General features: G+C 45.2%; 1 protein-coding gene across 1 annotated transcript in view; it reads right to left on the bottom strand.

The window, feature by feature from the left end:
• LOC137347196 (sodium/hydrogen exchanger 1-like) overlaps positions 1–22,168 on the bottom strand; it is an 85,965-nt gene extending 63,797 nt beyond the window's left edge. Inside the window, 1 exon segment of the mRNA XM_068011411.1 lies at positions 21,837–22,168. Coding sequence (XP_067867512.1) covers positions 21,837–22,101 — 265 coding nt within the window. The 5' untranslated portion in view covers positions 22,102–22,168.
• Between the last annotated feature and the right edge of the window lie 784 nt (positions 22,169–22,952).

Genomic DNA, 22,952 nt, shown 5'->3' with positions numbered 1-22,952 from the left:
TGGTGAAGCTGCAACCTAAGACTTCTTGCATGCCAAACAGCATGCGATCGACAGAGCGAAGCGATCCCACAACCAACGGATCAGAACTAGGCTCTGAAGTCCTGCCACATCCAGTTGAGAATGGTGGTGGACAATTAAACAACTAACTGGAGGAGGTGGCTCCACAAATATGCCCATCAGTGCGAAAGATAAAGCTGAAGCATTTGCAACAATCTTCAGCCAGAAGTGCCGAGTGGATGATCCATCTCGGCCTCTTCCTGAAGTCCCCAACATCACAGATGCCAGCCTTCAGCCAATTTGTTTCACTCTGAGATATCAAGAAACAACTGAAGACACTGGATACTGCAAAGGCTACAGGCTCTGACAACATTCCGGCAATAGTACTGCAGACCTGTGCTCCAGAACTAGACACGCCTCTAGCCAAGCTGTTCCAGTACAGCTACGACACTGGCATCTACCCGGCAATGTGGAAAATTGCCCAGCTATGCCCTGTACACAAAAAGCAGGACAAGTCCAATCCAGCCAATTATTGCCCTATCAGTCTGCTATCGATCATCAGTGATGGAAAGTGTTGTCAACAGTGCTATCAAGCTGCACTTACTTAGCAATAACCTGCTCAGTGATGCTCAGTTTGGGTTCCGCCAGGGCCACTCAGCTCCTGACCTCATTACAGCCTTGGTTCAAACATGGACAAAAAAGCTGAACTCCAGAGGTGAGGTGAGAGTGACTGTCCTTGACATCAAGGAGCCGTAGCAAAACTGGAGTCAATGGGAATCAGGGGGAAAACTCTCCACTGGTTGGACTTGTACATTGCGCAAAGGAAGATGGTTGTGGTTGTTGGAGGTCAATCATCTCAGCTCCAGGACATCATTGCAGGAGTTCCTCAGGGTAGTGTTCTCGACCCAACCATCTTCAGCTGCTTCATCAATGACCTTCCCTCTATCAGAAGGTCAGAAGTGAGGATTTCGCTGATGATTGCAAAAATGCTCAGCACCATTCGTGACTCCTCAAATACTGAAGCAGTCTGTGTATAAATGCAACATGACCTGGACAACATCCAGGCTCGAGCTAATAAGTGGCAAGTAACATTCGCGCCACACAAGTTCCAGGCAATGACCATCTCCAATCTCCGCTTGACATTCAATGGCATTATGATCGCTGAATCCCCCCACTATCAACATCGTAGAGGTTAGCATTGACGAGAAACTGAACTGGAGTAGCCATATAAACACCATGGCTACAAGAATAGGTCAGAGGCTAGGAATCCTGCGATGGGTAACTCACCTCCTGACTCCCCAAAGCCTGTTCACCTATCTACAAGGCACAAGTCGGGAGTGTGATGGAATACTCTCCACTTGCCTGGATGGGTGCAGCTCCAACAACACGCAAGACGCTTGACACCATCCAGTACAAAGCAGCCCATTTGATTGGCACCCCATCCATAAATATTCACTCCCTTCTCACTGACGCAGTGGCAGCAGTGTGTACCATCTATAAGATGCACTGCAGCAACGCACCAAGGCTCCTTAGGCAGCACCCTCCAAACCCGCGACCCTCTACCACCTAGAAGGACAAGGGCAGCAGATACATGGGATCACCACCACCTGCAAGTTCCCCTCCAAGCCACACACCATCTTGACTTGGAACTATATCACCGTTCCTTCACTGTCACTGGGTCAAAATCCTGGAGCTCTCTTTCTTACAGCACTGTGTACCTACCCCACATGGACTGCAACGGTTCAAGAAGGCAGCTCACCACCACCTTCTCAAGGGCAATTAGGGATGGGCAATAAATGCTGGCCTAGCCAGCGATGCCCACATCCCTTGAACAAGTAAAAAAGGTACAGCGCAGATTCACCAGAATGATACTGGGGTTGAGAGAGTTAATTAAGAGGTCAGATTGCATTAAGTAGGTTTGTCTTCCCTTGCGTATAGGCGATTAAGGGGTGATTTAATTGAGATGTTTAAGAGGATCAAAGGAATTTGTAAGACGGAGAGAAACGGTTTCCTCTGGTGGGGGATTCCAGAACAAGAGGGCATAACCTTAACATTAGAGTTTGGCTGTTCAGGGATGATGTCAGAAAGGGTAGAGGAAATCTGGAAATTTATCTCCTCAAAAGCTGCTGAGGCTGGGGGTCAACTGAAAATGTGAAAACTGAGATTGATAGATTTTAGTTAGGTAAGGGTATTAAGAGCTATTGACCTAAGGTGGATAAATGGAGTTAAGATACAGATCAGCCATGATCTAACTGAATGATGGAACAGACTCAAGGGGTTGAACGGTTTACTGCTCCTATGTTAGTAAATATGAGGTGGTATATTTTAGTTTAAAAGTGTAATTTTTTATGACAAAACGCTGGCTGATGAAGAGAAGAGGATTTGGAGTTCAGGTTTACAGGATATTAAAATCAACACCTCAAACAGAAAAGGCCCTAAAATAAGCTAAAGGGGTATTGGGCTTTACAGCAAACGGTATGGGATAGAAAAGTTGAGATATAATGGTGAATCTATATAAAACCTCACACAGACCAGAGTTGAAAGACTCTGTACAATTTTGGGCTCCACAATATAGGAAGGATGCTGAGGCAATACAAATTCAAACGGAAGCTGTTGTGTATGAGAAAATACAAACAGACAGAGCCACTTGAGGTGGGGCTTTTATCATTGGCACTACAGGGTGATTTGATAAAGTTATTTAAAATTATGAACTGGTAGAACAGGGTAGTTAGAAACAGAAACTGCTTCCAGTAATTAATGGTCTAGAATGAGTAAACCTAGATATAAGAGAGCATGCAAAGGTTAGCTTAGATTAGTGGTATAAGGTAATGGGAATGAAGGGATGTAGGAACAGGGCAGACACATGGATTAGGGTACTGCTTCTGTAGAGGATAAGCACCAACACAGACTGGCTGGAACAAATGACCTGTTTCAGTGTTGTAGTTTCAAACAATTCTAAGGTGGGCCATTGCTCACGATTGATGCTAACTTTATTAGACTAAGTATGAAGTTTCAATAATAAAAACAAAGTGCTGTAAATACTCAGCACGTCTGGCAGTATCATAAAGACAGAAACAGAGTTAACGTTTTAGGTCAATCACTCTTCATCAGAATGAAAAGTCATCTGTTTCTCTCTCCATAGATGCTGCCAGACCTGCTGAATATTTCCAGCACTTTGTTTTTATTTCAGACTTCCAGCATCTGCAGTGTTTTTCTTTTATTAAGTTTCAACACTCAGCCTCTTGAAGAGCATGTGTCTCTTTCTGAAACTGGATATTGAGGCTTATCCGCATTCTGGTATTTCACCATCAACATTGAGTAAGCACCCACAAGACTTACATAATTGTGCAAACTAGATTAATTGTGCAAAACTGTACATTATTGTTTGCCACATTACTAATCATTCAGGCAAGGAAAAATCAAGTGCAGAAGATGCTGATTGTACTGGTGCACCAAATCTACAGGGTCTGTAATAGGAGACACTTCAGTGAGAAATGACACCCATTCGACTGAGAGTCGCTCCAAAGAGTCCCAGTACAACTATTTCCATATAATTGGAAAAGTTTATAATGGGATGTCTAGTTTGGTTATCCACTGGATGGCCTCCTGAGTGGAAAAATGAGGTGTCCCCCTCAACAGATCCTAGTGTGTAGGTTGATGTGATGTCTCCCATGATCTGGGACTCAGAGCCACAATCGCTCTTTGGGCTGTCCCTCATCTTGCACCTGTGGAGCAGGTGGCTGCATTGTCCATGCCCTGAGCAGATTCGGTTAAGCAATGTCCAGTGTCGTCGAGGGAGTTCGAAGCTATGCTACTACCGCTTATAAAGCAGAAAAAGAAAGCTTATGACAGTCACAAAAAACTTAATACTTTAGAAAGCCGAGAGGAGTATAGAAAGTGCAGGGGTGAAGTAAAAAAGGAAATTAGGAAAGCAAAGAGAGGACATGAAAAATTATTGGCAGGTAAAATCAAGGAAAACCCAAAGATGTTTTATCAGTATATATATTAAGAGCAAGAGGATAACTAAGGAAAGGGTAGGGACTATCAGAGATGTACAAGGGAACTTATGTGTGGATGCAGATGGGTGCGGATACATAATGAGTTTTTTGTCTCTGTCTTCACAAAGGAGGGTTGACGTAGACTGACGGGCGGCTACCCAACCCGAAAGGACCCGACGACATGCGTCGGGTTCGGGTCGGGTCGCACGTCCGGATCCGGCATTCGGGCTCGGGTTGGGTCGGACACCTCCATCACCACCTCCAGTAAGTGGCTCCAATGTTAATGTACTTTGTGGACTTGAAAGGTGGTTTTGTTACAGTTATTTTAAGCTTGTGCAGATAAGCAACAAAGTGAAAAATGGAAGGTAGGTTAACTGATGGTCAGGTCGGGCACGGGAAAAAAATAAAGGACTCAGGCCGGGTAAGGCTCGGATGTGGTTCTGTCAGGCTCAGGTCGGGTTTCATTTGCAGACCCAAGCCGGCCTTTAATGTAGACATTGTAGTAAAAGAGGAGTGTGAAATATTAGATACGACCAGCGTAATGAGAGAGGTAGTACTAGAGAGTCTGACATCCTTGAAAGTGTATAAATCACCAGGGCTGGATGGATTACATCCCAGGTTGATAAAGGAAGCCAGGGAGAAAATAGCAGATCATCTTCAAATCTTCACTGGATACAGGTGAGGTACCAAAGGATTGGAGGTCTGTGAACACTGTACTATTGTTTAAAAAGGGTGTGAGGGATAGGCCAAATAATTATAGGCCAGTCAGTCTGACCTCGGTAGTGGGTAAATTATTAGAATCAATTCTGAGAGATAGAATAAACTGCCACTTAGAAAAGCACAGATTAATCAGGGATAGTCAGCATGGATTTGTTAAGGGAAGGTTGTGTCTTACTAAATGAATTTTTTTGAGGAAGTAACAAGGAGGATTGATGAGGGTAGTGGATGTTGTCTACATGGATTTTAGTAAGGCATTTGACAAGGTGCTACATGGCAGACTGGTCAGAAAAGTAAAAGCCAATGGGATACAGAGGAATGTGGCGAATTGGATCCAGAATTGGCTCAGCGACAAAAAACAAAGGGTAGTGTTCGACGGATGCTTTTGTGAATGGAAGGCAGTTTCCAGTGGTGTTCCACAGGGCTCAGTGTTGGGTGCCTTGCTGTTTGTGGTATATATTAATGATTTGGACTTAAATGTGGGAGGCATGATTGGGAAACTTGCAGATGACAAAAGATTGGCTGTGTAGTTGACAGCGATGAGGATAGCTGACTCCAGAATGATATCAATGGTTTGGTTGAGTGGGCAGAAAAGTGGCAAAATGGAATTCAATCCAGAAAAGTGTGAAGTAATGCATTTGGGGAGGGCAAACAAAGCAAGGGAATACACAATAAATGGGAGGATTTTGAGAGAGGTAGAGAACTAACAGACTTTGCAGTGCATGTCCACAGGCCCCTGAAGGTTGCAGGACAGATAGATAAAGTGAAGACAGCATATGGAATGCTTTCCTTTATTGGCCCAGGTATAGAATACAAAAGCAGGGAAGTAATGTTGGAACTGTATAAAACGCTGGTTAGGCCACAGCTGGAGTATTGCGTACAGTTCTGGCAACATTACAGGAATGACATAATTGCTCTGGAGACAGTACAGAGCAGGTTTGCAAGAATGTTGCAGTTATGAGGAAAGATTGGATTGGCTAGGGCTGTTTTCCTTAGAACAGAGGAAGCTAAGGGGTGACTTAATTGAGGTGTATAAAATTATGAAAGGCCTAGATACAGTAGACAGGAAGGATCTGCTTTCCCTAGTGGAAAGGTCAGTTACCAGGAAGCACAGATTTAAGGCGACTGGTAGGATTAGAGGGGACGTGAGGAAAAACTTTTTCACCGAGGGTGATGGGTGTCTGGAATTCATTGCCTGGATTGGTGGTGGAGGCAGAAACCCTCAACTCATTTAAAAGGTACCTAGACATGCACCTGAAGTGCTGTAATCTGCAACGCTATGGACCAGGTGCTGGAAGGTGGGATTAGATTGAGCGGCTAGTTTTTTCAGCCGGTGCAGACATGATGGGCTGAATGGCCTCTTCTGTGCCGTAACCTTCGTATGGTTGTACTGCTGGGTCACTGAGGTGGTGTTAGTTCTTTATGCTGCATGCATCCTATGGTTCCATCCATCTGGATAGTAGGTGGATACCAGCTGCATAAATGTTAGCTGCTGTTTCACCGATTGGTTTGTGAGATTTTAAGTGCTTAAATGGTGGGCAACAACTTACACATGGTTTTCCTATGTGTGCGAGTTCATTGAGAACTAGCCAGTGTCCTTGGCCCAACGATTGAGCTACTTCAATGATTTCCCTCCATTGTACAGGCTTGGGCAGATAAGCGGCAAGTAACATTCGTGCCAGCCAATCCAAATCTCCAACAAGAGAGCGGTATCACCTCACCTTGACATTCAATGGCATTACCATTGCCAAATGCCCTAGAAAGAAAATCCTGAGGATCAGCATCAACCAGTAGTTCCAGTGAACCAACCACATCATTGCCATGGCTACTACAGCAGGTCAGAGGCTGGGCAGTTGGCAGCAAGTGACTTAGATTAGATTAGAGATACAGCACTGAAACAGGCCCTTCGGCCCACCGAGTCTGTGCCGAACATCAACCACCCATTTATACTAATCCTATATTCCTACCAAACATCCCCACCCGTCCCTGTATTTCCCTACCACCTACCTATACTAGGGGCAATTTATAATGGCCAATTTACCTATCAACCTGCAAGTCTTTTGGCTTGTGGGAGGAAACCGGAGCACCCGGAGAAAACCCACGCAGACACAGGGAGAACTTGCAAACTCCACACAGGCAGTACCCGGAATCGAACCCGGGTCCCTGGAGCTGTGAGGCTGCAGTGCTAACCACTGCGCCACTGTGCTGCTTCCTGAACGCCCCCCTAACAAAGTTCCATGACCCACAAGGCACAAGTCAGGAGTGTGATGGAATACTTCCCACTTGCCTGGATGGATGCAGTGGCAATAACACTCAAGAAGCTCAAGAGCATACTGGATAAATCACTGCACTTGCTTGGCACCCTATTTACAACTTTAAACATCCACTCCTGCCACCACAAGTGTACTGTGGCTGCAGTGTGCATCATCTGAAGATAGATTGTAGCAATTTGCCAAGGCTTCTTCAGTAGCATCTCCCAAATCAAACTGAATGGAATGTTGTAGCTTATTGCAAGGGGAATGGAATATAAAAGCAGGGATGCTTTGCTACAGTTGTATAGGGTACTGGTGGGACCACATCTGCAGCACTGTGTACAGTTCTAGTCTCCATATTTAAGAAAAGGATATAAATGCGTTAGAGACAGTTCAGAGAAAGTTCACTCGACTGATAGCTGGGATCGTGTGGGGGAGGTTATCTTATGAAGAAAAGTTGTACAGGTTGGGTCTGTATCCATTGGAGTTTAGAAGAATGAGGGGTGATCTTATTGAAACATACAAGATCCCAAGGGGACTTGACAGGGTGGATGCTGAAAGGATGTTTCCCCTTCTAGGAGAGACTAGAACTAGGGGACACAGGTTAAAAATAATGGGTCGCCCATTTAGAGAGAGATGAGAAGTTTTTTTCTCTGAGGGTTGAGTGTCTTTGGAACTCTAATCCCCAGAGTGGAGGAGGCAGGGTCATTGAATATTTTTAAGTCTGTTACAAATGAGGCGGGAGGACTGTTTATTCTAGTTCCACTTCGCCATGGGTGGGGGGTCACAACATATACTTAAATTTTTTCCCACTTACCGATACGGTCAATCACAGACTCTACTTTTATCCCAGAATAAAACACACCAACCAGGTTTCTTTAATGAACAACAAAATTATCAGATTATAAAACAAGTCTTAACTAGTAATAAAGTAAAGTAGCACCGCAGCCTCACAGCTCCAGGGACCCGGGTTCAATTATGGGTACTGCCCGTGCGGAGTTTGCAAATTCTCCCTGTGACCGCGTGGGTTTTCGCCGGGTGCTCCGGTTTCCTCCCACCGCCAAAGACTTGCAGGTGATAGGTAAAATTGGCCATTGTAAATTGTCCCTAGTGTAGGTAGGTGGTCGGGAATATGGGATTACTGTAGGGTTAGTATAAATGGGAGGGTCTTGGTCGGCACAGACTCGGTGGGCCGAAGGGCCTGTTTCAGTGCTTTATCTGTATATAAATAATATAAACGGAGATTGAAATATTAAAGTTCCCTTTTTAGCCCCTCACACACATTAACTGGAAAAAAAGGGATTTTTGTCTTGAGTTCTAAAACAGACAAAAAAAATACATGGGCTGAATACTTGCTCATTCTGGAAGAAATAGATGAGATATGCTGTGTTCCAAAACGGTCATACAGTATAGCCTCCGAGTACATGTAGATGGGTCACTGGGATCTTTTAGAACAGTTCTTTTCAGATTGCGTTGAGAATTAATTTAGCAAGTTCTTCTTCAGGAGACAAGATGAGTTGACATAGTGGACTTCTCAGGGTCTTTTAGAGAGGGGCTGGAAAGCCAAGCTGGGTTGTGGCCTTCTCTTCTCTCCTTGGAAGTTCTCTTACTTTTTATACAGTTCAACACCAACTCAAAACAATTCAAAAACAAAACTGACAATAGGAAGTGAACCTTTTGACCTCCATGAATCTTGACCTGTCACTTCTCCAGATGTCCAAAGTTCTCTGTTGTTTATTGAGCTGGAACTCCCAGACTGGCTTGTTTTCCTGACAAGACCTCACGGTGTCCTTTTTTAAAAACATTTCAAAGTCAAGTAGCCTTTACATGACCCCCTTTGAAAACGCCAACGTTTAACATTTCTTCAATCTTTCAAAAAGGAATCCTCAAAAAATATATTTCAAACAAAGAGGCACTTTCATAACTGGCAGTGGTAAATAAATACTTGACTAACAAGGGAGTCAAAGGGTGTCAGGGGTAGGCGGGAAAGTGGAGTTGAGGCCATAATCAAATCAGCCATGATTTTATTAAATGGCAGAGCAGGCTCAAAGGGGCCGAATGGCCTACTCTTGCTCCTAATTCATAAGTTCACATGTAAACCCCTGACCTCCACCATCCAGAATGAAAATGGCAGGAGGTGCATGGGATCACCATCACCACTTGAACATATAGAGGCTGTTCCTTCATCGTCACTGGGTCAAAATCCTGGAACTAAACTAACAGCACATGGACTGCAGTGGTTCAAGGCAGCTCACTACCACTTTCTCAAAGGAAATTAGAGATGGGCAATACATGCCAGCCTTCCCAGCAATGCTCACATCCTAAAAATACATTTTTAAAGATGCAATGATCAAGACAACAACAAATGCCTTTTACAGGCAAGGCTCCTGTGGAAAATGGGCGCCATCCGAAACACAGGCAGTGTAAACAAGTGGGGAACGTGGAGCAATTACGATGTATTACAGGATAGGGGGCGGCACAGTGGCGCAGTGGTTAGCACCGCAGCCTCACAGCTCCAGCGACCCGGGTTCAATTCTGGGTACTGCCTGTGTGGAGTTTGCAAGTTCTCCCTGTGTCTGCGTGGGTTTCCTCCAGGTGCTCCGGTTTCCTCCCACATGCCAAAAGACTTGCAGGTTGATAGGTAAATTGGCTATTATAAATTACCCCTAGGATAGGTAGGTGTTAGGGAAATATCGGGACTGGTGGGGATGTGGTAGGAATATGGAATTAGTATCGGATTAGTATAAATGGGTGGTTGATGGTCGGCACAGACTCGGTGGGCCGAAGGGCCTGTTTCAGTGCTGTATCTCTATATATACTATATATAAGACAGAATTGTTTATTTCCGAGGCTGCACTTACAGCGGCTGTGACACAGTTAATTAAGACTCAGGAGAAATCCAATTTCGGCACTGTCACCACATTCATTGCCTTTAATAAGCATAACTTTATCTCACTTTGGCAGTGCTTTGAACCCCTCTTATCCCCATGTAATTAAATTATTCAGCTTCATCCTTGGTCTGAGTCCAGAATTTCACTTCAGTGTCGCCACGCAAGTCTTGCTTTCTGAACACTTCAGGAACTATCCCATTCTAGTGTTATTGAAGGAGCGGGGAGCTGTTCATTGCGTTCCTGTACAAACTCCACCACCACCACCCCACCAGCACCCCCCCCCCCGCACACCCCCAACCCCCGGGTCAGATGCATACATTCCAAAGGACTGCTTCAGTCTCACACTGAATCCCTCTGAACAGGAAGAAGGTCGGAGGTGCTGCCTTTTGGAGGAGAGATTAAACTGGGACCCAGTCTGGCCTCTCAGGTAGCTGATAAAGAGCTGTGCTCTTGATGTCCTGGCCAACAGTTATCCCTCAACTAAGATCTAAAATACATGATCTCATTGCTGCTGTGGGAACTGTAAGCAAATTGTCACATTTTCCTCGATTACAAGTGACTACACTTTAAAAGTATTGACTGTAAAGCAATTTGCAATATCAAGAGGTCATGAAAGGTGCTATATAAATGCAAGTTCTTTCCTTTTCCATTCCCACCTTTACCACCAGTGGTGGTACCAGGATTGCATTGAGATACGACAGTGGTGCGAGAGATTCCTATTTGTTGCCTTTAGGACTGCAGAGTCTAAATCAGTAGCCGTAGATTCAGTCAGACAACCCCAATGTTCCGTTAGCCCCTGTAGCAATTCAGACCTATCCATCCTGCTCAGGACAATATGTTAATACAATACCCTCTGATCTAGGTACCAAGTTCACAATCCTCTTCAGAGACTTTTAAGCAAAATCCCTTGAGTGAAATCTCAAAACACAGCAAAATATTCACATCTTTAACCAAACCAGTTGAAAATTCCTTACCAACTGAAGGCGCGAAGGAGCAGAAATTAAACTAAAGCTCCCAACACTCCCAATCTGTGCAACTGTCAATGGATAGACCAAGGAGACAACACTCACAGTACAGTCTGTCAAGGGTTTATTGAGGGTACACCATTCTCAGCAGTCTGTCAATGGATAGACCAAGGGGACACCGTTATCAGCACAGTCTGTCAATGGGAAGAATGTGGGACAACATTCAACCAGCACTGTGCTTTCTGCAGACTATGCATGCAAGAGTCATCAGTGATACCATCCAAAACCCTTTCACTCATGTCCCCTCTGCCATGGCTGCCAAAATGTGAGCCTGTTCCATTAACGCATGTGTACAACTAACATTCATTGGAAACCTTGTAAATAATGATTACTGATATGTAAAATCAGCACAAACTTCAAACCCTGCCAGTGAACGTTTTCATTCCTAAACTGAAAATAAGATATACTTGGGGTTGCTTCAAACATTGCAAACATGTAATGAGAGAAATTACTGGTTCGTTGCAGTCCCACCCCACAACCAACTCTCTCACAAAACATACAATCTTAAGCCTGTCTTTAGCTCTTAGTTACCAATTATACCAAAGCTCAGCATTGGACACAGATTACAAAAATGCAACCAGTTGCTCCACACATACTTCATTTCAAATCACTAAAAATAAACGTCGTTCATTAACCGCGTCCAAGATCAAAGTTTAGGCAGAAAAATGCCTGAAAACTCGTGAGGCATTAAGTCAGTGAGAAAGGGTACTGCCTGATCTGGGGGACTGGACCCCACAGAACTAGCGAGGACTGCTTGCTCTAAGACTGAGCCTGGAGGACTGAGACACGGGGGTTGAAGCAGAGAAGAAATCAGACACACACACACACACAGGCAGATCTTCTGACAAAGTCAGAGTGCCAGTGACTTCTCCTATTGTATTTCTTCTATAATCCACACCTCACTAAGAATAAATGAAAGTTGTTGTAAGCAACAGTCCCTGGCAGTTATGGGGGCAGCAATAAGACTGAGGGTTGTGCAATATTAGAGAAAACATGAAATTTGTGAGTAATGTCTGTAAAAGAAAATATAGACCAGTTCCAACAAATCATCTCGAGCTGAGACTTGAACCTTTCTTCACTTGCTCGGGCCCACGTATTTCTTCTGCATTTTCTGGTATCTCAAAGTAAATCAGTCCTGGTTGGTTCCTGTGGGGGTGGGAAATCTTTCTTCAGTGCTATCTGTGCAATAAATGGAAAAACAGTCACACAATTCCCCAGATACTGAAAGAGAGGGTAAGTTTTGTATGCTGCTGATAAGGAGCAGAGTGGTAGTTATGGTTTCCCAGACAAAGCCAGCAGAGTACAGTAAACAGAAACCAGATTAAATCTGGCTGCAAAAGAGCAGACTGTTGTTTCCCCAAAAAGACACAAAAGCTCTTATCCTTCTGTAACGCAGTTACTCTACACTTGAACAAACCTACTAACTTCTGGCCCAACAGATACAGAAAATAAAAAAAGCTGCATGAGTCAGCAGCACAAACTCCATAACCAGCAGTAACATTCGTACCTTCGGGCCTTATCAGCAAGTCAAAGGCACTCCCAGTGTTACTGTAAGTGGCACAGGTCTGGCCCATACAAACATACGAATTAGGAGCAGTAGGTCACTCGGCCCTTCGAGCCTGCTCCGCCATTCAATAAGTTCATGTGATTACTCCACATTTATACCTACCTCCGATAACCTTTCACCCCCTTGCTTATCAAGAATCTATCTACCTCTGCCTTAAAAATATTCAAAGACTCTCCTTCCACTGCCTTTTGAGGAAGAGAATTCCAAAGACTCACGACCCTCAGATAAAATATTTCTCATTTCTGTCTTAAATGGGCGACCCCTTATTTTTAAACAGTGACCCCTAGTTCTAGATTCTCCCAAAAGGGGAAAACATGCTTTCCACATCCACCCTGTCAAGATCCCTCAGGATCTTGTATGTTTCAATCAAGTCACCTCTTACTCTTCTAAATTCCAACAGATACAAGCCTAGCCTGTCCAATCTTTCCTCGTGAGACAGCCTGCCCATTCAGGTATTAGTCTAGTAAACCTTCTCTGTACTGCCTCCAATGCATTTATACCCTTCCTTAAATGAGACCAGTACTGTACACAGTACTCCAGATGTGGTCTCACCAATGCCCTGTATAGCTGAAGCACAACCTCCCTACTTTTGCATTCAATTCCCCTTGCGATAAACAATAACGTTCTATTAGCTTTCCTAATTACATGCTGTACCCGCATACTAACCCTTTGCAATTCATGCACTAGGATACCCAGATCCCCCTGCATCTCAGAGCTCTGCAATCTCTCATCATTTAGATAATATGCTTCTTTTTATACTTCCTGCTAAAGTGGACAATTTCCCACTTTCCCACATTATACTCCATTTGCCAGGTCTTTGCCCACTTACTTAACCTATCCACATCCCTTTGTAGCTGCCTTATGTCCTCTTCACAAGTTACTTTCCTTCGTGTCATCAGCAAATTTAGCAACCATACCTTCGATTCCTTCACCTAAGTCATTTAGATAAATTGTAAAAAGTTGAAGCTTCAGCACTGATCCCTGTGGCACACCACTCAGTACATCTTGCCAACCAGAAAATTACCCATTTATGCCTACTCTCCGTTCCCTGTAAGCTAGCCAATCTTCTATCCATGCCAAAATGTTACCCCCTACACCATGAGCTTCTATTTTTTTGCAATAACCTTTGATGTGGCACCTTATCAAATGCCTTCTGGAAATCTAGGTACAATACATCCACCAGTTACCCTTCATCCACAACACATGTATCTCCCTCAAAGAACTCCAATCAATTGGTTAAACAAGATTTCCTTTTCACAAAACCATGTTGACGCTGCCTGATTACCTTGAATTTTCTATATGCCCTGCTATAACATCTTTAATAATAGCTAACATTTTCCCTAAGACAGGTGTTAAGCTAACTTGCCTGTAGTTTCCTGCTTTCTGTCTCCCTCCCTTTTTGAATAAAGGAGTTACATTTGCTATTTTCCAATGTAACGGAACATTCCCCAAATCTAGGGAATTTTGGTAAATTGGAAACTAACGCATCAACTACCTCACTCGCCACTTCTATTAACACCCAAGGATGACGTTAATCAGGACCGCGGGAGTTGTCAACCCGCAGCTCCAACAATTTGTTGCGTACCTCCCTCCGTTCCATTTCCCGACTTACAGCTAATACTGGGATGTTATTTGTATCCTCAATAGTGAAGACCGATGCAAAGTATCTGTTCAATTCATCTGCCATCTCCTTATTATCAATTAAAATAAAAGCAAAATACTGCAGATGCTGGAAATACTCAGCAGGTCTGGCAGCATCTGTGGAGAGAGAAGCAGAGTTAACGTTTCAGGTCAGTGACCCTTCTTCAGAACTGGCAAATAATAGAAATGCCAAAGGTTATGAGCAAGTAAAGCGGGGGTGGGGCAAGAGATAACAAAGGAGGTGTAGATAGGACAAGGTCACAGAATAGCTGACCAGAAGGTCATGGAGCAAAGGCAAACAATGTGTTAATGGTGTGTTGAAAGACAAAGCATTAGTACAGATTGGGTGCTAACGGACTGAAAATTGCACAGCAGCAAGTACAAACATGAAAAAAAACAATGGGTAAGCAAACTGAACAAACTAAGATGAAATAAAATAAACACAAAAAAAAAGAATAACTAAAAATAAAAGTAAAATGGGGGGGGGGGGGGGGGGGCCGTCATGCTCTGAAATTATTGAACTCAATGTTCAGTCCAGCAGGCTGTAGTGTGCCTAATCGGTAAATGAGATGCTGTTCCTTGAACTTGCGCTGATGTTCACTGGAACACTGCAGCAAGCCCAGGCCAGAGATGTGAAATGTAGAGGAGACCACATTGTGAGCAGCGAATACAGTATACTACATTGAAAGAAGTACAAGTAAATCGCTACCTTACCTGAAAGGAGTGTTTGGGGCCTGGGATAGTGAAGAGAGAGGAGGTAATTGGGCAGGTATTACACCTCCTGCAATTACAGGAGTAGGTGACATGGGAAGGGGACGAGGTGGTGGGGGTAATGGAGGCGTAGACCAGGGTGTTGCAGAGGGAACGATCCCTTCGGAATGCTGACAGGGGAAGGGAGGGGAAGATGCGTTTGGTAGTGGCATCATGCTGGAGGTGGCAGAAATGGCGGAGGATGATCCTTTGGATATGGAGGCTGATGGGAAGGAAAGTGAGGACAAGGGGAACCTTATTTCATCTTAGTTTGTTCAGTTTGCTTACCCATTGTTTTTTTTTCATGTTTGTACTTGCTGCTGTTCAATTTTCAGTTCGTTAACACCCTATCTGTACTAACACTTTGTCTTTCAACACACCATTAACATATTGTTTGCCTTTGCTCCATGACCTTCTGGTCAGCTATTCTGTGACCTTGTCCTATCTACACCTTCTCCTTAGTTATCTCTTGCCCCACCCCCGCTTTACTTGCTTATAACCTTTGACATTTTTAAGATTTGCCAGTTCTGAAGAAGGGTCACTGACCTGAAATGTTAACGCTGCTTCTCTCTCCACAGATGCTGCCAGACCTGAGTATTTCCAGCATTTCTTGTTTTTATTCCTTATTATCCATTATTGATTCCCCAGTCTCACTTTCTATAGGACCAACGCTCACTTTGTTAACTCTTTTCTTTTCAAAATATCTATAGAAACTCTTACTATCTGTCTTCATATTTCGAGCCAGCTTTCTCTCGTACTCTAATTTGACCTTCCTTATCAATATTTTAGTCATTCTTTGCTGTTTTTTATATTCTGTCCAATCTTCTGACCTGCCTCCCATCTTTGCGCAATTATAGGCTTTTGCTTTAAGTTTGATACTATGCGACATGAAGTCCTGTGACATTGACCACAAGTCATGGGAGTCAGTTGCCAGTGATCGTCAGAGCTGGCAGACAGCCATAAAGGCGGGGCTAAAGAGTGGCGAGTCGAAGAGAGTTAGCAGGAAAAAAGACAGAAGTGCAAGGAGAGAGCCAACTGTGTAACAGCCCCAACAACCAATTTTATCTGCAGCACCTGTGGAAGAGTCTGTCACTCTAGAATTAGCCTTGACATCCACCCACTATCTCGGGCTGCCTTAATGATGAGGTCATTAATTAATCCTATCTCGTCGTACAATTCCAAGTCTGGTATAGCCTGCTCTCCGGTTGGCTCCAGAACACATTGTTCTAAGAAATTATTCCGAAAACATTCGCGGCACAGTGGCGCAGTGGTTAGCACCGCAGCCTCACAGCTCCAGGGACCCGGGTTCGATTCCGGGTACTGCCTGCGTGGAGTTTGCAAGTTCTCCCTGTGTCTGCGTGGGTTTTCTCCGGGTGCTCCGGTTTCCTCCCACAAGCCAAAAGACTTGCAGGTTGATAGGTAAATTGGCCATTATAAATTGTCACTAGTATAGGTAGGTGGTAGGGAAATATAGGGACAGGTGGGGATGTTTGGTAGGAATATGGGATTAATGTAGGATTAGTATAAATGGGTGGTTGATGTTCGGCACAGACTCGGTGGGCCGAAGGGCCTGTTTCAGTGCTGTATCTCTAATCTAATCTAATTCTATGTACTCCTCATCTAGGTTACCTCTACCCATCTGATTTTTCCAGTCTAGATTACAATCGCTCATAATTGTTGCTGTACCTTTCTGACAAGCTGACATTATTTCTTTCTTTATACCTCATCCTACAGTGTGGTTATTAGGCGGCCTGTACAACACTCCCACAAGTGACTTCTTGCCTTTATGATTTCTCATCTCTACCCAAACTGCTTCTACATCCTGGTCTCCTCAACTTAGGTCATCCTTCTCTATTGCGCTAATACCATCATTAATTAACAGAGCTACCCCTCCAACTTTTCCTAGCTTCCTGTCCTTCCTAAATGCCATGTACCCTTCAATATTCAGGGCCCAATCTATGTCATCCTGCAGCCATGTCTGTGTAATGGCTATCAGATCATACTTATTTATTTCTATTTGCGCACTCAATTCGTCTGTTTTGTTTTGAATGCTATGTGCATTCAGATACAGAGCCTTTAGTTTTGTCCTTTTATTATTTTTGTAACCTCTAGCCTTATCTGTTGGTTTAATTTTAGATTTGCACGCTTTGTCCCTTCCTGTCACGGTCTGTTTATCATTTCCGATATTAATACTTTTCTCTCTTACCTCGTCTCTACTCCTTGATTTACCATATCTTCCCAAATTTGATCCCTTGCCCTCACTATTCAGTTTAAATCCCACTCTGCCTCCCTAGTTATGTGGCTCACTGGAACACCGGCCCCAGCATGGTTCATGTGTAGACTGTCCCAGTGGTACAGCCACCACTTTCCCCAGTACTGGTGCCAGTGCCCCATGAACCAGAACCCACTTCTACCACACCTGTCTTTGAGCCACGCATCAATTTCTATAATCTTATTTGCCCTATGCCAATTTGCACATAGCTCAGGTAATAATCCAGATGCTTTGAGGTTCTGCTTCTTAATTTGGCATCTAGTTCCTTATACTGACTGTGCAGAACCTCCTTCCTTGTCCTGCCTACGTCGTTGGTACCTACATGGACCACGATGACTGGATCCTCCCCCTCCCACTATAAGTTCCTCTCCAGCCCTGAGCAGATGTCCCGAACTCCGGCACCGGGCAGGCAACACAGCCGTCTGGACTCTCGCTCTTTGCTGCAGACAACAATGTCAATCCCCCTAACTATAACTGTCCCCAAATACCACTACATTCCTTGTGTCTCCCTCCACTTGAATGCCTTCCTGTATCATGGTACCATGGTCAGGTTGCTCATCCACCCTGTAGCCCCCAATCTCATGCAAACAAGCTGAAAGAACCTCAAAACCGTTAGCAATCGCAAAGGTTGAGGCTCCTGCACTCCTGCCCTCTGGGTCCCTTACCTGCCTCAGCTGCAGCCGCACTCTCCTGTCCATGAACAAATCAGAAGACCCTATCCCAAGTGTGTGACCGCCTCCAGGTACAAAGTGTCCAGGCAACATTCCCCCTCCCTGATCTGTCGCAGCGTCTGCAGCTCAGATTCCAGTTCAGTGACTCTGAGCCGAAGTTCTTCGAGCCGCAAAACCTTACTTCAGACGCGTTTGCCCTGGATCACACTGGCATCCAGGAGCTCCCACATGCTGCAGCCATGACACATCACCTATCCTGCCATCCTTAATGTGTTTCAATTAACTACTGAATTATTTTATTCAATTATTTATTTTATTTTCCTTTTTTTTAAAATATATTTTATGAGACTTACCACTAGTTCCTTTACTATCTTAAACGTTAGGATTAGAATGGAACTTAATCACTTACCAGATACTCACCAAACAGGTAGCTTCTTCCCAATCACCTACCTGTTTGCCTGTCATGTCACAGCTTACCAGCTACTCACCAAACAGCTCCTTGCACTGCACCGAAGCAGGAACCGAATACAGTTAAGAGTACAAAGGAAAAGGAGAAATGGAGCACCACTGCCCATACCCTGCTCCTGCGCTGCAACAGTCACCCAAGCCATCTTCCACTTTATCTGGAGATTGAAAATGGGACGTGTCTGCAGGGACACCATGGACAAACCTCTAAAGGGGAGAAAAATATATCCAATGTCACCCTCATCCTGATGGCTACCTTTGTGCGCAGCTGCATCACGCTGTGTGTAGACCCTTAGTACACAAACACCAAGTGACACTATGTGATGTTCTATCTGTCCCTGGTGTTGTGAAGGATGGGTCTGGCCATGTTGCCAAGGAATGCCCTACCACCTGTCCTCATGGAAGGTTTGCGCAGAAAAGCACTTTTGACCACAAGTCCATCAGGCAGTGGTCTGCACGGAACATCAAGGTCCTGCGGAAAAAGATGGATCCCTGAGCAGACTGTCAAAGTCATTTAGCAGAATGCCTCATCGTCAGAAGTTTCAAACAAGCAAGATTTAGCTGGCGGTGAGAAGGGCCCTCCCTGTAATATCCTTCATGCACACCCGAGTCTTACCACCTCCGCACTCTGCCCTCGAGGCGGCTGCAGTGGGGAAGAGACTGTCGCCCACCTCCTTCTGGAATGTGACTTTGCAAAGGAGGTCTGGAAAGAGATGCAGTGGTTTTTGTCAAACTTCATCCTGAGCAGCTCCACAACACAGGACTCTGTGCTCTATGGACTGTTCCCAGGGACGCACACGGAGATAATCATCAACTGCTGCTGGAGGACCATCAACTCGTTGAAAGACGTACTTTGGTCTGCCTGAAACTTGTTGGTCTTCCACTGCAAAGAGCTGACCAAGACCATGCGTTGTAGACTGGAATTTTAAAAGGTCTAAGACTACTGAGGGATGCACTAAAGCTTGGGGGCAGCTGCCACAAAGGCTCAATGGAGAAAGCCACAGTCCAAGGCCATAGTACACTGAGGGGCTGGAATCCATGTAAAACCCTTTGGATTGTATGTTCCACAGAATGTCTGACATGAAATGTATATTGTAAACATAACCTGTATTTTTAAGCGTAGTGAGGCACCTCTGATTGCCATGTACTGTATTGAGATAAATTGAACTGCATTGCACTTTATGCAATGTCAAACTTGAACAATTATCTTATGTGCTTTTGCAAAATTTTATGAATAAAGTATATTATTGAGAAAAACATCTAAGGAGCAATGTCTGGTTCTGAACAGCTTAATCAGGACAAGACAGTACAAGATGCGGCCAACTCAAAACATAACAGCTCCTCCCGACCCACTTTCCACTCATTACTCCTACTCACAAAGGGCGAAGACAGAGACTGAAACTCAGTGCCGTTGCATACAGAAATACACGACACACTCAGCGGAGGCAGGTTCAGGGGACAGTTGCACCCCAAGGAGTCTCAAATACATTGTTTGGCCAGTTGCTGCCAGCAACAACTGTTTCCAGAGTTGACATTTTAGATTGATGACCTTTCATCAGAACTGAAAGATCATCGAACTGAAAGGTTAACTGTTTTTCTCTCCACTGATGCTATCAGACCTGAATTTTTCCAGCACTTCTTGTTTTTATGTCAGATTTCCAGCATTCACAGTAATTTGCTATATCAGCTGTTTCAAATCCTGTTCAGTGGTCCCTCCAACCTAACCTCAGGCCCCTTTAGATGAAAGATATTATTGCCAAATACTCTCTCACAGATGCACTTTAATCTGAAGTTTAGTACATTTGGCAGTCACTAAAGCATTTTGCTAACTGGCACTGGGTGCTGCTCACACTTACTTTAATGGAACAAGTCTCACTAAGGGTCCCAGTCATGGATTTTGGCCTCACAGTAACTCCCAACATTCCTGCTCTGCTAACCCCCACTGAAGAACTAAGTTTGAGACCTGACATTCCTTTGGGACTGGTCAGAGTGTTAGACGGGGGCTGTAGCATCAACGCATGAGATATGGGACAGACGTGTACACAATGGAATCATTAATAACCACTGTACATGATGGGATAAAGCACAGAGTATAACATACTCATATTCTGCACTGAGTATAATCATTTGTTTTGACAGGCCCATGTTCCACTTCATACATGTTTTTGCAATTAGTACTATTATGTTGTTGGCATGCATAAGTTAACTTCTTATATGGCTGCTCAAACTCATTAACAGCAGGTTATAACATGCCCCGATATTAACTCAAGAGCCACACTCAAACTGAATAACCTGACTGTCAGGGGTGGTCTGCTGGAACTGGACACTGTTCAAAATGAACACAAGCAGTACTGACTGATGTGAGTGCTATTTAGTGAGGTAGAAGGCAGAGCAGAGTCGATCAGTGGGTAGTTGATGTACAAATATTAGAGACAATATGGGTTTCCACTTATGTTCCTAGTCACTGTTTGGAGACAGTCTCCATTTGTGGTAAAATATCATTCGACAGGAGAAGCTGGATGTGGGGAATATGACCCATCTCATCCATACAGCCAAGCAATTCAGCATTTACTGTAAAGTCCACTCTAGCATCCTGAGTCTGGGCGTGTTCTAACAGTTTGAAGACCCAAGTAAATGTGTCCCCACCCAAATTCCAGAGGGCAGGACAAGCACATGACCAACAGGTCACGTCTGGTCTAACTAGCACTAACCACATTCATAATGTTGGTGGAGTACAGATGCTAGCCTGTGATGCCGACACAACCGAAGCAGATGCAGAAATATAAGGGCAGGGCAGGGCGGAGGTTGCGGGATGGTCGAAGGAGAGCAGTGATGGGGAAAACTATGAGACCCCACCGTCAAAAACAAAATTAATTTTTACTTGGAGAAGCATGGGCTAATAAGGGACAACCAGTATGGATTTGAGAAAGGCAAATCACATCAGGCTAAACTAATTGAGTTTTTTGAGGACGTAACAGAGAGGGTTAATGGAAGGAGTTCAGTAGACGTATAGAATGGTTGAAAGAACTAAAAGGAAATAAGATTTTTCTTTCACACAGAGGTTTATGATCTCGAACGCACTGAGTGTGTCTGGTGGAACCACATTCCATAAGAACTATTAAAAGGAACTGCACATATAGAAGGGGAAGGGCTTGCAAAGTAATGGGGAAAGAGCAAGACATGGGACTAATTGGATATCTATTTCAAAGTGCCGGCACAGACAATGGGCCGAATAGCCGCCATCTGTGCTGTAAGCTTCTGTGCTTCTACAGGGGGCAAGGGGAAAGGCATCAGGATGGAGGAGACAGGAAAACATCACCCCTAACTCCTACATCTCTCACATCCACTCTTCTGCCACACCTGCTCTGGGACCTGCCCTCAGAAGTCACACCCACCCCTCCATCCCTTGGGCACCACCAGTCCCCCTCCCCTTCCCCCCGGAGCACGCCACCGCCACCTCCCCCTACCACCTCCCCCCCGGGGCATGCCACCTCCCCCTCCCCTTGGGGAACGCCCCCTCCCCTTCCCCTTCCCCCCCCCCTGGGGCATGCCGCCTCCCCCTCCCCCGGGGATCCCCAGCAGTCACTCACCCAGTTTCAGAATGGAAGCCAACAGGATCCAGAGCGCTACTATGAACTTGGGCTGGACGTGAGCGTAGTCGACGGTCACCACCGGGAAGGCCTTGGTAAAGTTTGTGGGGCTGTGTGCGCCGCCCAGGACGGAAGACTCTTTATCCTGCTCTTTATTTCCCATGACCGAGTAGGCGGCTCCTGAGCTCAGGCTCAGCAGCACCAGGGATCCGAGCAACAGGCGCGGAAGCCAGGAGCAGGGATACATCGGAACCTGGTCCGGCATCACCACAAGGAGCAACTTGCACCGGGTACCAGAACCGGCAACTGAGGCAAGCGGCTGTGCACCAAACCCCGCCCCCAGCGCCACCTGCAGCCGGGAGGACCGGGCAACCCCGGCCACAGCGCCACCTGCAGCCGGGAGGACCGGGCAACCCCGGCCACAGCGCCACCTGCAGCCGGGAGGACCGAACAACTCCGGCCACAGCGGCACCTGCAGCCGGGAGGACCGAACAACCCCGGCCACAGCGCCACCTGCAGCCGGGAGGACCGGGCAACCCCGGTCACAGCGCCACCTGCCGCAGGGAGAACCGAGCAACGCCGGCCACAGCACCGCCTACTGCCTCTGAGGACCAGCAAGCACCGGCTCTTGCGCCACCAACAGCTCGGGAGTTCCCGTCAATATTGGCCCCGGAAGACCGTAAAACCAGAATTTAGATGCTTTGCACAGAACTTAGATGCTTTGCAAATGCAAAATACTGCAGATGCAGGAAATCTGAAATAAAAACAGAAATTGCTGGAAATCCTCAGCATCTGTGGCAAGAGAAACAGTTAACTTCACCAGAAAGGGGAAAGTTTAGACATGTAATAGGTTTAAAGTAAGTACAGAGACAGGGTGGGAAAAATAACAAAAAGAAAGTTTTGTGTTAGGTTGGAAGGCAGGAAAAATTAAATGATAAAAGGGTTGATGGTGCAAGACAAAAGGGAGTAGTATTGGGATAAGTAAAGAAACAAAAGCTAGAAACATAGAAAGATTTGCCGCTCAATAACAGGCAATGTGGGCTTCTGCCTCTACTCACCCTTTCAGACAGTGAGTTCCAGACCCCCACCACCCTCAGTGGAAAAAAAACTCAACTC

The sequence above is a fragment of the Heterodontus francisci genome, chromosome 31 (genome assembly GCF_036365525.1).
Source record: "Heterodontus francisci isolate sHetFra1 chromosome 31, sHetFra1.hap1, whole genome shotgun sequence".
Lineage (NCBI taxonomy): Eukaryota > Metazoa > Chordata > Chondrichthyes > Heterodontiformes > Heterodontidae > Heterodontus > Heterodontus francisci.
Note: the sequence above shows the minus strand (reverse complement) of the source record. Positions and strands in the feature narration are given on the sequence as shown.